Source organism: Phoca vitulina, unplaced genomic scaffold, assembly GCF_004348235.1.
Source record: "Phoca vitulina isolate PV1807 unplaced genomic scaffold, GSC_HSeal_1.0 scaffold3, whole genome shotgun sequence".
NCBI classification, from domain to species: domain Eukaryota; kingdom Metazoa; phylum Chordata; class Mammalia; order Carnivora; family Phocidae; genus Phoca; species Phoca vitulina.
The window spans coordinates 5,073,012-5,085,250 of record NW_022589706.1 but is presented as its reverse complement, the minus strand read 5'-3'; the positions used below and the strand labels follow the sequence as shown (position 1 = coordinate 5,085,250).

Below are 12,239 nucleotides of genomic sequence, written 5' to 3'. Positions count from 1 at the left end.
AGCTCCATGGTGGGTATGGGGCCTGCTTTTAAAAAAAGACATTTTCAAACTGACTTTCTAAGTGAGATTTTATTTCTTATTTTTTAGAAGAAGACTGCAAAACGGATACTAGCATCGTCACTGTAAGTAATTGTGACAGATGAGGACTCTGGGGGTATTGGCCCTTGACCTGGATAGTGTATACTGCAGTATTCGTATTTCCCACTACTTTGTTTTTTTAAATATTTGAAAAGCATTAAAATAATCCCTTAAATAAAACACTGAATAACCATTTAAATAATATTTCAATTAATGTCTTTACATAAACATATTGTTCTTCAGTCTGATCCCATCCTCACATGTGAGTTTTCTTATATAAAAATTAGGGACTTACCTTCTTGTGGTCATCTTTGATTAAAATAGAGAAAATAGTTGTTTTATACGGTTTTTAGATAATGGCTTCTTTATGGAAACCTCCAGTGTGTCTCACCTCTTACTACTGTCTGTGGAGTTCCTTTCATAACAAAATGCACACTCATTTCAAGGCAGGAAAATCCTCAGGGACACTTTATCTTTTTAAGCTTTCTTTATCTTTGACCCTGAAGTGTGTAGTCAACAAAATCATTGTATCAAGACTTCATTGCATGACAGCATTATTAGAAGGACAAATTTGTGTCCAGTGTCCTACCAAAAGCAAATGAGGTTCCAGCCTCAGCTCTGCCCCTCACTCCCAGAATTGTGACACTGGGCTGATCATGTAACCCTCTTGAGACTCCGATTTCCTTGAACGTGAAGTAGCACAGCAGTACCTACAGTACTCATCTCAATAGAATTATTACAAGACAGCAAAACCATAGCGCCACGGGCAAACGCGTTTGCCAGAACGTAAGACAGCGTGGGGGATATGCACAGTGGCTGGACCACGTCACCTCCCGTGGTCCTCTCCCAGCGTCACGGCAGGGTGGCTGGGGACGGGGCTCGTGGCAGCCCCAATTCTCCTGTCGAGAGACCATGTGTTCAGAAGCATGGCATCCGTATTCACATGGTATTCTTAATCAGTGGCAAAAGGTAGGTTCCAAATACTCTGCCTACGTGATAGAGGTCCTAAACCTGCCTTGCAGAACGAATGACTTTCTTTGTGATGATGACTAACTGCTGACTTCAGTTTTTTGTTGGTTTAAATTTAGGTAGAACAGTCTCCACCTGGCGGCAAACCAAAATTAACACAGACAGGTGTGTACCTAGAGCATTGCTCTGCGTGGGATCTAAGGAAGGGGCGAGGGCAGCTGGCTGTGGGGACGGTTTTAGAGTTTCATTGTTTCTCAATGAAGTTGGTTAAAACGGTTGTCCTTGTAGCCATGGGAGACTACAACTGTTGGCTTTTCTTGTGATCTGAGCCCTTCTTGGTTTTGGAAGCCTCCAGAGAGGAGGGTGAAGGCAACAAAGAGTAAAATAGGGATGACGCTGCTGTGTCCAAATCATAATTTACTGGATATGTTTAAGGGAGAAGTAGATCAGCCTGGAACTAGGCACTCTTACCAGGAAGACGGGAGTTTACTCAAGAGCCTATTCTCAGGAGAAGAATTTTGAAAGCAGCCTGTGTAGCTTCTAAAGCCAGAGTGCAAGAGATAAAACTGTTTCAGTTATTTTTGTCCTCATTCCAAGGAGAAAAATAATCCAAAATGTTGACAATGATTGGCTCTGGGTGGTGGGATAATAGGAACATTCCATGTTGTTACCATTCCCTGAATTTTCCAGAATTTTTACAATGTGTATATATTAATTTCATCGTTAAAATTTTTTTACATAAAAACAAGAAGACCAGGGCGCCTGTAGTTCAGTTGGTTAAGCATCCAACTCTTGATTTTGGCTCAGGTCACGATCCCAGGCTCATGAGATCAAGCCCCATGTCAGGCTCCAGGCTCATCAGGAAATCTGCTTGAGACTCTTTCTCCCTCTCCCTCTGCCGCTACCCTCCGCACACCTGCTCTTTCTCTCGCTCTCTCTCAAAATCTTTTTTTTTAAAAAAGGCAGCAAGGCCTTTTGGTGGGTTTTAAAGGGTTGGCATAGGCAAAAAAGATGAATGTGACGACTGTTTTGGATAAAATAAATAGCTGGTTAGATCAGGAAAGTGCATATTCTCATCAAGGTAAACAAATAATGTAATTTAGAAACCTTTCCACATAGTTAACTGTGTGTGATCTTGTGATCGTATTTCAGTTTTTCTTGTCTCTTCGAAAATTAAGGTTGATTTATTATTTTTTTTGCAAGGGGAGATTCTGCTTCTGTTTGGTTTTTAACCAGTTTTTATTCATAATTTTATAATATTTTTAATCCATACAACAAGAAACCTTTATAATTTGAATGCCCTGTAAGGACTCTAATTTGAGCTGTGTGATTAATGTTTTGGGGTTTGGCAGTGATTTTCCGAGTCTGGGTAATGATGACCCATTAAGACAGGCTTCTTCGCTGTCAGCCTTCTTGGTGTAATTCTTCTGTCTACATCAGTGTACTGAACTTGCAAAAAGGGTAATACATGGACCTCACCACCAGTGAGAAGTACCTTTGGGTTGTCGAGTGTCTAGGGAACATCCTCATAACTTTAACTTCAAACAGTGCATTAAAGTAAACTTCATTTTTTTCCCAAGATATGTTGTCAGGAAACTGTAACATCTACAGAAAGCAAATATATAAAGAATAGGCGTACACAACCTAAAATAGGCTTAAATGTGTACTTTTCTAATTGCTCTGATGTAACTGTTTGTAGTCAAGAGAACTAGCTTTCGCACTACTTATTAGTTCTGTGACTGAACAAATTGCTTAAATCAAGTTACTTAAGTCTCGTTTTTCCTAACTACCAAAGTGGGGTCATGACAGAACGGGAGCCACGTTGAGATCTCAGTGAGATCTATAATTTTGACCTGTGGGTCCTGGTGTGTTTTGAGGGCTCCCCAGATGTCCCTTTCCTCCTCCCTTTCTGGGTGCAGAGCATTTGATCTGAAAGGGACCATACAGGTGGTCAAACCCAGGTCTTTATCTTACAGATGAAAAACTGAGGCTTGAGGAATTTAAGTAATTTTCCCAGATTGCGTAGGTTATTTGTGACAAGTCTGAAGTGCAAATTTGGAGGTCCTGACTTGCATTCAAATGTACTTTCTGCTAGGTATTTTGACACAAACTTTGCTTTCCTGATACAAAATAATGATAAATTGTAAAACAGTGCATTAGTCAGCACTGGTACATTCAGAGACAACAAGCCAGGCTGTTGAAAGTTAATTTTACACTAAGCTAGTGTTAATGCAGACATTTTCCTTTTCTTAAAGATGAGTCCAATAAAGAAACCACTACCCTACAAGAAAGAAGTATAAGCAACGTAAGTGTCCATTTTCTTATCAAGGTATATCCTTTAGGAATCAACTTAGTATATGTTCAGTTAACCATCCTTTCAACTTTAATTTTATTGCTTCTAGGATGATGGTGAAGAAAAAACAGTAGCAAGTGTGCGGCGGAGAGGAAGAAAGCCCAAGCGTTCACTCACTCTGTCAGATGATGCTGGTATGTTTCTGACACATTCTTAATTGTGGGGTCTTACCATTTTAAAATCACCTTTTTAAGGGTTTTTCTCTGGGTGAGGAAAAATCCAGTGGGGCACAGCCAGTATGAATATTACATAAATATGTGTGAAATGGCTCTAATCCCATGTCAGAAATGGTACATCCCAGATGCTTTTCTGAGTACATGTGAATTTTTCATGAATGCTGGCTGTGAACTGCCTAAGTAAACTATCCCAAATGTGTTTGAGATTAAGTTAAACAGTTGTGAATTGCAAGTGCTGAAACAAAAGGAAATGGAAAACCACTTCTTCTGCCTCCAAGTTCCTAATATCCTACATTCTGAACTCCATGACTCTCCTCTGGAAGTGTCTTGGGGAATTGTACAATCCAGGTGTTACTCTTCTATTTGAACAGAATCTTCAGAGCCAGAAAGAAAACGCCAGAAATCAGTTTCTGAAGCCACTGAGGACAAGAAAGACCAGGAGTCTGAGGAGGAAGAGGAAGAGGAGGAAGAGGAGGAGCCGTCGGGAGCCACTACAAGGTCCACCACCAGATCAGAGGCTCAGAGGTAACGGGGACAACAGAGAGCTTCCAAAGGCCTTCACCAGCTTCTCCGTCAGACAGCAGCTTTGGCATTCAGGGGATTCTCTTTTCCTTGACTCACTCAAGCCACAGTGTAAGCCGTTTCCTTTCATTTGTATCTTCAGAGAGAGCACATGCTCTTAGCCCTCGGACACTGCAGTTCTTCTTGGAGAAACCCGCCTTCCATCTTAAACCACTGTTGAGGATCCCAGCAAAGTCTGCCAGGTTCTAAATGCCTGTTTGGTGGAACCCATTCAGTTCCTGTGCAGATATTTATTAAGCCTCAGTAGGTGTCTCAGATGCTGTGCTGGGCCCATGGGGGAAAGCAGAGCCTGTGTCCAGCACAGTCCCAACGTGTAGCTCGCTCAGCCCAGTGCGAGAGGGAAGGCAGGCGTACCCATCACCGTCGTAGGGCTCGTGTAATTCCACGTGCTGTGGAATAGGTTGACCATGTAAGATTGCCCATATGCGACCATTTTTTATTAACATAACTTAATTTCATGTTTCCCAAAGTTTATTCTCCCAAACCCCAGTAGAGCCAGAAGCCCCTGGAGAAAAGTGTGCCACGGTCAGATGAGTTGTGGGAATGCCGGTCAGTTCCTCCTCCTTCGTAAGTCACAGCACAAATTAAAATATTAGGGGCTCGGCATAGTCCTAAAGGAAAAAAACCTATTTAACTTTGTCCGAACAAACATTATTTGCCAATTATTCCCCCACCCACACCCATTAATATCAATCAGTGTTTTTTCCCCACTGCACATTTTGAGACGAGTTGCATCCGTGTACAGTTTATTAACTTTACTAAAGCAAGAATATTTTCCACTTTCAGGGTGATTCACAGGCTGTTAATTTGGTATCATCTTCTATCATTTCATTAGCCAACATTAATCAAAAAGTTCAGGGACATTTACTTCAAGAGTATCACTTACTAGACCTGTCACCATAGTGTTACAGTAATAATGTCTTGTGTTTATATGAAGGCTTCTATTCAGCCGATTTCTATTCACTTCATACTTGTACATTATTAACCACTCATGCCACGGTTTGATTTCTCAAAAGAGTCAGATTTTAGAGCCACAAGACTTTAAGAGCTCCCATGGCTGAAGGTAAGGTGGGGGTCTCATATTTGTTTTTTAGATGGAACAACTCAAATAAATAGAAGAGGCAGAATCAAGTTTCCTGCTGATGGGAGAGGGTGGGCGCGCTGGAGCACTCCACCCCAGCAGCACCGCCTCCTTAAACACTCAGCAGAGATCATCCAGGACAGTTCTGTAGGCCTTCTTGCTCTCTTGGAGTGTCTAAAAGTAGCGGTCAGCTTTGCCTTTTAAAATTCATTCTTTGAAAACAAGTCTTACTTGACTTATGATGCTGTAATCACTTATACTGTCAGTGCTCTTCCTTAATGTGCCTTAAGAACTTTTGATTTACAAATGGATCCTTTTCTCTTAGTTTAGATTCCTTGGCATCAGTCGATTGGTTCCTGGGCTCTGGCATCTTCCTAATTGCAGATTCTTGAGGTTGGCTGGGTCTTCGTGGGTTAGTCCTGCTGACCGATCAGTGCCTCACTGTCTACACCAGCATCTCCTCTGCACAGGTCTTTCTGCTTGCAGGCTCCACGGGCCGGGAAGCTGCCTCGGCATTCTCTTCCTCGTGTCCGGTAGAAGCTGGCCTCCCTGAGGTGTCTGCTCATGTTCTAGTTCTTCTCTTGGGGCTTCTGTGCAGCTTTTCCCAAAACATTGGAGGGCAACTTCCAGGTCTTCTCTTATTTTGATCCCCCTCCTCACCTGTTTGTACTGGAATTTATCTGCTCTCCTATGGAAGCACAGGTTCTGCAGAGCGTGGGCTGATGAACTCATAAGAGGGTTGCCCCACCTTATCCTGGGGGGACGTGCTTCTGTGGGCGCCCAGTCTCCGTTCCCTCAGCTGGACCCACACACCAGCTCAGCAAGTCCCTTCTCTTGCAGTTTCGCTGGCAAGCCTGCTCTTCCGTCCCCTGGTCCTTGTGCAGTTGTCTGCTTGGCCCAGTCGCAGGGCCTGACCAGCTGGCCTTGTACTGTCCTGGCCCCTTGTTCTACTCTGATGAGCACTTGAGGGATTGTTACCTTGTTGGCCAGGGTATTGTTTATTATCACAGAGTCATCTTCCTCTAAATCATGACAAAATACCCCGCAGAGTAAAAGCAAAGACACCATCATGTAGGCAATTAGTTGTGGGTGACATCAGACCCACTTTTTACCAACAGTCCAGAAAACCAACCATTTTTTGCTTTCGTCCCCATTCTCTGACTCACCCTCGAGGAGCGTCGTCCTTCCTGCAGAGGCCCCGGGCCCGGCGTGTTCAGGGTACCGCTGCCCGGTGTTTCTGTCATCTGTTTCAGAAAGCATCATAGCAGGCCATCAGCATGTGCAGCATCCACGCTTGGCAGCCCAGAAACCATTTCTGCTAGAAATCGCCAAATGTTAGCAAAAGAGAAGTTACCTACCTGCGAAAAAGTTAGTAAATCTCCCCTATTAGGAAGGTAAGTCCCTGCTTACACTTGAAGTCATTTTTAATCCCCAGAGACTGTTTTTGTATGGTAATGTTTTCTTCCCAAGTTCCTTTAAGACTTTTCTCTTGCCAGGTAACTGTCTTTTGGGCATCATTGGTTTTCCAAATGGAAACCTACTCCAGCAGATATTGCAGGGGCTGCAGAAGGAACCTCGGGCCTCGCTTCACGGCCTCCTCCAGACTTGCCTTTGAGCCTTGTGAGCCTTATGCACTGACTCCCGTCCACCGAGACCAAAGGCGAGGCGTGTTTCCTTCCGTGTGGGTGCAGGTCCGAGGACTTGGCTAAACCGGCACCGCGTGGCCAGTCGCGTCACAGCCCAGAATGTTTCTGCTTTAGCCAGAGTGTTGGAGAGGTGACGGGGTAACAGTAAAACAGCCCCTTGGGCTCAGCCCCTGGCCGGCTCCCACGGTCCGCAGCCTCATTCACCTTACGAGCTTCCCACAGGCTGCGCCAGCCCTCCTTTTGGCTTGTGCTGGTCCTTGAGTGCCCTCGCCGTCGGCCGCCGGCAAGCCAGGCGCTGCCAAGCTTCACGCTCCCTCCTCAGGAGGCCCCCGCTGCTTCCGTCCCTCTGTCCTTCCCACGGCGCTTCCGGCCTGCTGTGCCCAGGATGGTGGTGTGTGCCCTCTCTGAACTCCAAGCTTCTTCCCTGAGATGCGGGTCGTGTCTTACTTTCTGTACATTATAGCAGCAACAGATAAAAAGACCCTTCACAGTGTACAAAAACTGTTGTGACGTCTCTTACAACCGCTGATCTTCCTGGCGTACAGTAATGTAGGCACGTGTTCTCAGCCCCGTGTTCTAGAAAGGGAAGCGCACGAAAGTGCCAGGCATCTTTCATATGGATTCTCCCATTTTATCCTCATTAAGTGAAATGTTGTATTTATCCTTATTTTATAAGTGAGGGAAGGAATCTCAGGAAGGTCTGGTCTGTATTTCTCAAAATGGACTTGCAGACCAGTTGGGGAGACTCAGTGCTAAGGTTCTGGTTCTGTAGGTCTGGTGGGCCTGAGAGTCTGCACTTCTAACAGCGCCCAGGTGGTGCTGGTGCTGCTGGTCACAGACCACGCCACGTCGGGTGCGGGCAGGGGCCTGGCTGACCCCCCGAGCTCGCACGGCCCGGGAGAGGCACCCCGACTCCCCGCTGTTGTCCCTGCCACGTGGCGTCCAGCACAGCGCTGGCGCGCCAGCTGCTCGCCGGGTAGGTGCCGAGTGGGCGGCCGGCGGCTCTCCCTGCCACGGCCCGGACAGGAGAGCAGCAAACCCTGCTCGTCAGCCCTGCCCCACGCGTGCGTATCTGCGGACTCTGCGTCCTGTACGGCAGTACGTGACTCGGTTTGAGTGTATTTACTTGTGCCGTCAAAAGAACCATAAGCAAGACCTGCCTTTCTGTCCGTGCAGCCCCATTGGTCCATCTCCTGCAATTTTGATTTTCCAGGCCTTTTCCTTCATGGATAGAACCATGGCCGCTTGCTGACATGTGCCTTTGTGCGAGGTGCTGGGGAGAGGAAAAGGAGTAAGACCCAGCAGCTGCCGTGGAGAAGCATCCTAGCCAGGGAGACATGTGTCCGTGACTTGCAAGATTTTTTGGCACCGGCCACACTGAGACTGTTGCAGTGTACTTGCAGAGTGCTCACGTTCTGCCCCTGTCCCTGCAACAAAGTGCTCATGAACCAGATTTGATAGACGTCACACCAGTGGTATTTTCTACTGTGGTCTATTTGCATGTTGTTTTAAAATAATGACTGTAGCCTACAGTTGGAAAAAACCAGCAGGTACATCACAGTGGTGAGCGCTCTGGTGACACACAGTGCCGTGGGATTTCCAGAGAGCAGCTTGCTCTGTGATGAGGAAGGCTTTCCCGAAGGACTTGCTTTTGAACTGGGGCTTAAAGACAAGGACGTTTGCTAGGTGGGAGGTGTGGGGTGATTCTCTAAAAACTCACATGCCAAAGCATGAAAATGTGACAGAATGTCCTGTGCTTGGGAATGGCCGTACTTTGGCAGGACTTATAGCCCAGGGTGCTGCAGAGGTCAGGGCAAATTATAAAGGACTTTGTGAATTCTCAGGATGACTTTATCCTGAGAGCATCAGGTAGTCAAGAGGAATATACATGTAATAGACAAACAGGACAGTAACTTGATTCATTGGGATTTGCAGATAATTCTGGCAGATGGGAGAGCGGGGATAGGCTGGTGGCAGGGAGGTTGGCCAGAAGGCTGCTCTGGAATTGCCATACCTTTTCTAACACTGCTGGCTCTTCTCCGTGACATTGTCCCGTAAGACATGATTGGGCACCGGCCAGCCGTGGTCCACGGTCCTATGCTCCTGCTGTTCGCCTCAGCTTGGGACAGCGCGGGGAGGACTGGCTGCTGATTGTTTTGTAAATGAAAGAACCAGGACCCAGAGAAGAAGGTAGATTGACCCAGGTCTGCACCGGGAGTGTGACCGAGCTGGAACCGGAGCACGGGCCTCTGAGCTCCTCCTCTCTGCCGTTTGGGTGTGAGCCGGTCAGCAGATGACCCATTAGCAGTGTTCTTCTAGAGTCTCCTCTTCCCATATAAACGTGACCCGGGTTTTCTCCTCCTGGCTCTCAGGTGCTGCAAAAACCTTCCCTGTTTTAAAAAACTCCCAAATTACCGAAGCTGCTCCTTTCAGCTCTCACCACTGCCTTGACTTTTGTTCACTGCAGATCGAAGGCCCAGCTGTCCCCTTCTAGCAAGCGCAAGAGGGAAGCCAGCCCCCCCGGAGCCCGAACCAGAGGCCAGCAGAGGGTGGAAGAAGCCCCTTCGAAGAAGGCCAAGCGGTAATCCTGGCCTCCACTGCCCCTGGCTTGTCGGGGACACAGCCGAGAGAAGAGAATCAAGCCTCGGGGCCATAAGCTTTTTTTTTTTTTTTTTTTTTTTTTAACCAGGGAAAGGACATGCATGTGCTCTTAAGTTCCTAGGTGCAAGCTTTTTCTTGTTCTGTTTTAAACAGCTTTATAAACTATTGTTCATAGAAGATATTATGTACATTTATTTCAGATAAAGGAAAATAAGTTTACTTTGTATCTGAACTCAAAACAAAGTAGTTGTATATTTTAACATTTGAAATTGGGATTTCCCGATGTGACACATCACTAATGCAAACCCTTCCAGCCCATCAGACACCAGGCTGCCTACTGGTAATCTGTGTACAGTATATAAACATGTAAAAATAGGTTGTATTTTACTCTATGTATGATGCTAATCAATGAACACTTTATTTATTTTACAGAGAAAACTTATCTGTGAACTTTACTATATATCTGTTTATTTTATTTTATTATTTTTTTTTTATAAAAAAGGGGTTTTAAATGCTATGCAGTCATTAGTAGAAATGTTTTAGGCTGCTGCCTGCCTTGTAACTCTCTGAATATGATCTGGCAGGAAATACAGAATCTTCTCGCATGTATCCAAGTGAAGTAGTTTAGCTCAAGAAAGGGTCTGCATTGCTTTTCTGTTCACATTTGTGACTGTTTTTAAGAATGTAACTTGTTTTTAGATATGCTCGCATCTGTGACTTTACTTCCAGCCCCACTGGCGTGAGAGGTTCTGGTTCAGGTAAAGTTACATGCTGTCACCTGCAGTAAACATGCCTCTGTCACTGTTCGTTCCTCCCTCTGCTCTTCCGAGGCTTCTGCCTGTTCTCCTTCCAAACTGTCCTTTTCAGTGAAGGGAAGCGCATCGAGATTAGGTCACTCCTGTCTTATCAAGCTTCAGGATTTTATGTTGTTTTATACGCAGTTATTTTCGGACAGAAACTGGCTTTATTGCCAGATTCTTTTTTAAACATGTTTTAACTCCCATATGAACAAACTGTCCAACTTAAGTTTTTCATAAAATTAAATTTTTCTTAAGATCAAATTTGTCTCTAGCAATGATGTGATGAGTTGCCAAATAATTGAGATTATTTTAAAATGTTTTGTTCATATTGTTTTATAATTAAAATTTACATCCAGTGTGTGTGTATTTTTTTTGACTCTTAATGTAAGGTGGATATTTCTGTCATTTTACATGGTTTCTTACAAGATTTTATATATAAATTATAAAATGTTTCCAAAACTTGAGTGGTAAGAATTTTTTTTCTGTATTTTAAATTTTCTCCCTGTGGAAACCATTTCTTCTCTCCAGATACTTGGTCTTAGGTATGTTGTTCCATTTTCACGTTCAAATATGAGTCCGTGATGGCCTCTTGGTAGAATTGAATGTTGGATCTGGAAGGGACCTTGGAGACAAGGAACAAGATGAATTTAACCAAAGCCCAAAAAGCTAAAGTGATTTTTCTTAGTTAGTCAAGAGAAGCCAGGGTAGGTTCCCAGACTCCAAAGTCCTTGGCCAACAATCTGCACTGTGAGTTTGAGGTTGGTTCACCAGAAGTGCACACCCGAAGATGCGTTCCCAGCGTGGGAGCAGCGTGTTCAGTTTAGCCACGCCTGCTCTGGGCCTGACCTCACAGGGACTAAGCAGCTGGGTTGGGAGGACATGCTGCCTCCTAATAAGGTCGGAACTAAATATTTTGGCCCTGGCATACGGAACTTCCTGGCGTTAACTAGACCATTTGGCTTCCAGTTGTTCTGAAACCCAGGTAGGAAGGAGATGCCGCCCTGGGGGCCCGGGCACTGCTGCCGTCCTCGGGCGTCCTGATAACGTGGTCCTGTGGTATGCAGTAGGAGGGTTGGCAGTGCTGCACCTTGTGCAGTGCACAGAACGGCCCTGGCCTCCCCACAAACGTGTGTGCCAGGTGCCCGCAGCCTCCCCTGCAGACGCCCAGGAACACCAGGCCATCGCCATCCTCGCCGCTGCCTGCTCTCGGCTCACTGCTGCTCCACGAACAACCCGGACAGCAGCACGTCTGCTCTCCCCCTTCTCGGACCTGAGACGGGGCTGGGACAAGCCAGCAAGAGTGCCCCTGATGGAAAGTGATGGGGCTAAGCCCTCTTCAGCGGGAGCGGTAGCCCACAGCCACGGTCCCCTCCCTCCTTCAGGCCTCTCGGCATTACAACCCTCGGCCACCACCACCACCTAGACTGTTCAAAGGCTAGCACCTGCTAACGATGGCTTGTCCTAAGCACCCCAATTAGAAACGGCCATCCCGTGGCGTTCCTCTTCCTGACAGGATCTCACACTCAGAGTGGTCGGTGGCAAAGTCGGGACTGAAGGCTTCTAACCCCCGGGTCAGGGTTCTTTGTGCAAGGCCCCGCGGGAGGGGCGCTGACGCACCTCGGCAGCAGGCCCACCAACCTGAGGACCGTCCTCTAGTGGAGGTTTACCCCAAACAGCCTTGCAACATAAACCTAACCGATTTGAGATTGGGGGGTTGATTCGAATTCAGAAATGCTGAAAAGGATTGCTTTCTGTATTTTATTTTCATGTCTCTTATTGATCCTACGTGCAAGAGCACTTTACATTTTCCCGAATGACTGCTTAGCTATCATCGTATGATTAAATCAAGAACAAGGTGGTTTTCATTATCCGCGGACAGACGCTTCTCTCCGGGGAAGGAAATGGTTTTAGAGCCGCATCTCCCCGCCGGCGAGCTCCTGCGCCATGCCCAAC

At 46.1% G+C, this 12,239-nt stretch overlaps 1 protein-coding gene across 1 annotated transcript in view; it reads left to right on the top strand.

Moving 5' to 3' along the window:
- The window catches only part of BOD1L1 (biorientation of chromosomes in cell division 1 like 1), a 53,287-nt gene extending 42,552 nt beyond the window's left edge, over positions 1 to 10,735 (top strand). The window contains exons 21-26 of the mRNA XM_032399948.1: positions 88 to 122; positions 1,167 to 1,212; positions 3,303 to 3,352; positions 3,450 to 3,534; positions 3,948 to 4,101; positions 9,353 to 10,735. Coding sequence (XP_032255839.1) covers positions 88 to 122; positions 1,167 to 1,212; positions 3,303 to 3,352; positions 3,450 to 3,534; positions 3,948 to 4,101; positions 9,353 to 9,470 — 488 coding nt within the window. The 3' untranslated portion in view covers positions 9,471 to 10,735. The remainder of the gene's footprint in view (positions 1 to 87; positions 123 to 1,166; positions 1,213 to 3,302; positions 3,353 to 3,449; positions 3,535 to 3,947; positions 4,102 to 9,352) is intronic.
- Positions 10,736 to 12,239: the final 1,504 nt, after the last annotated feature.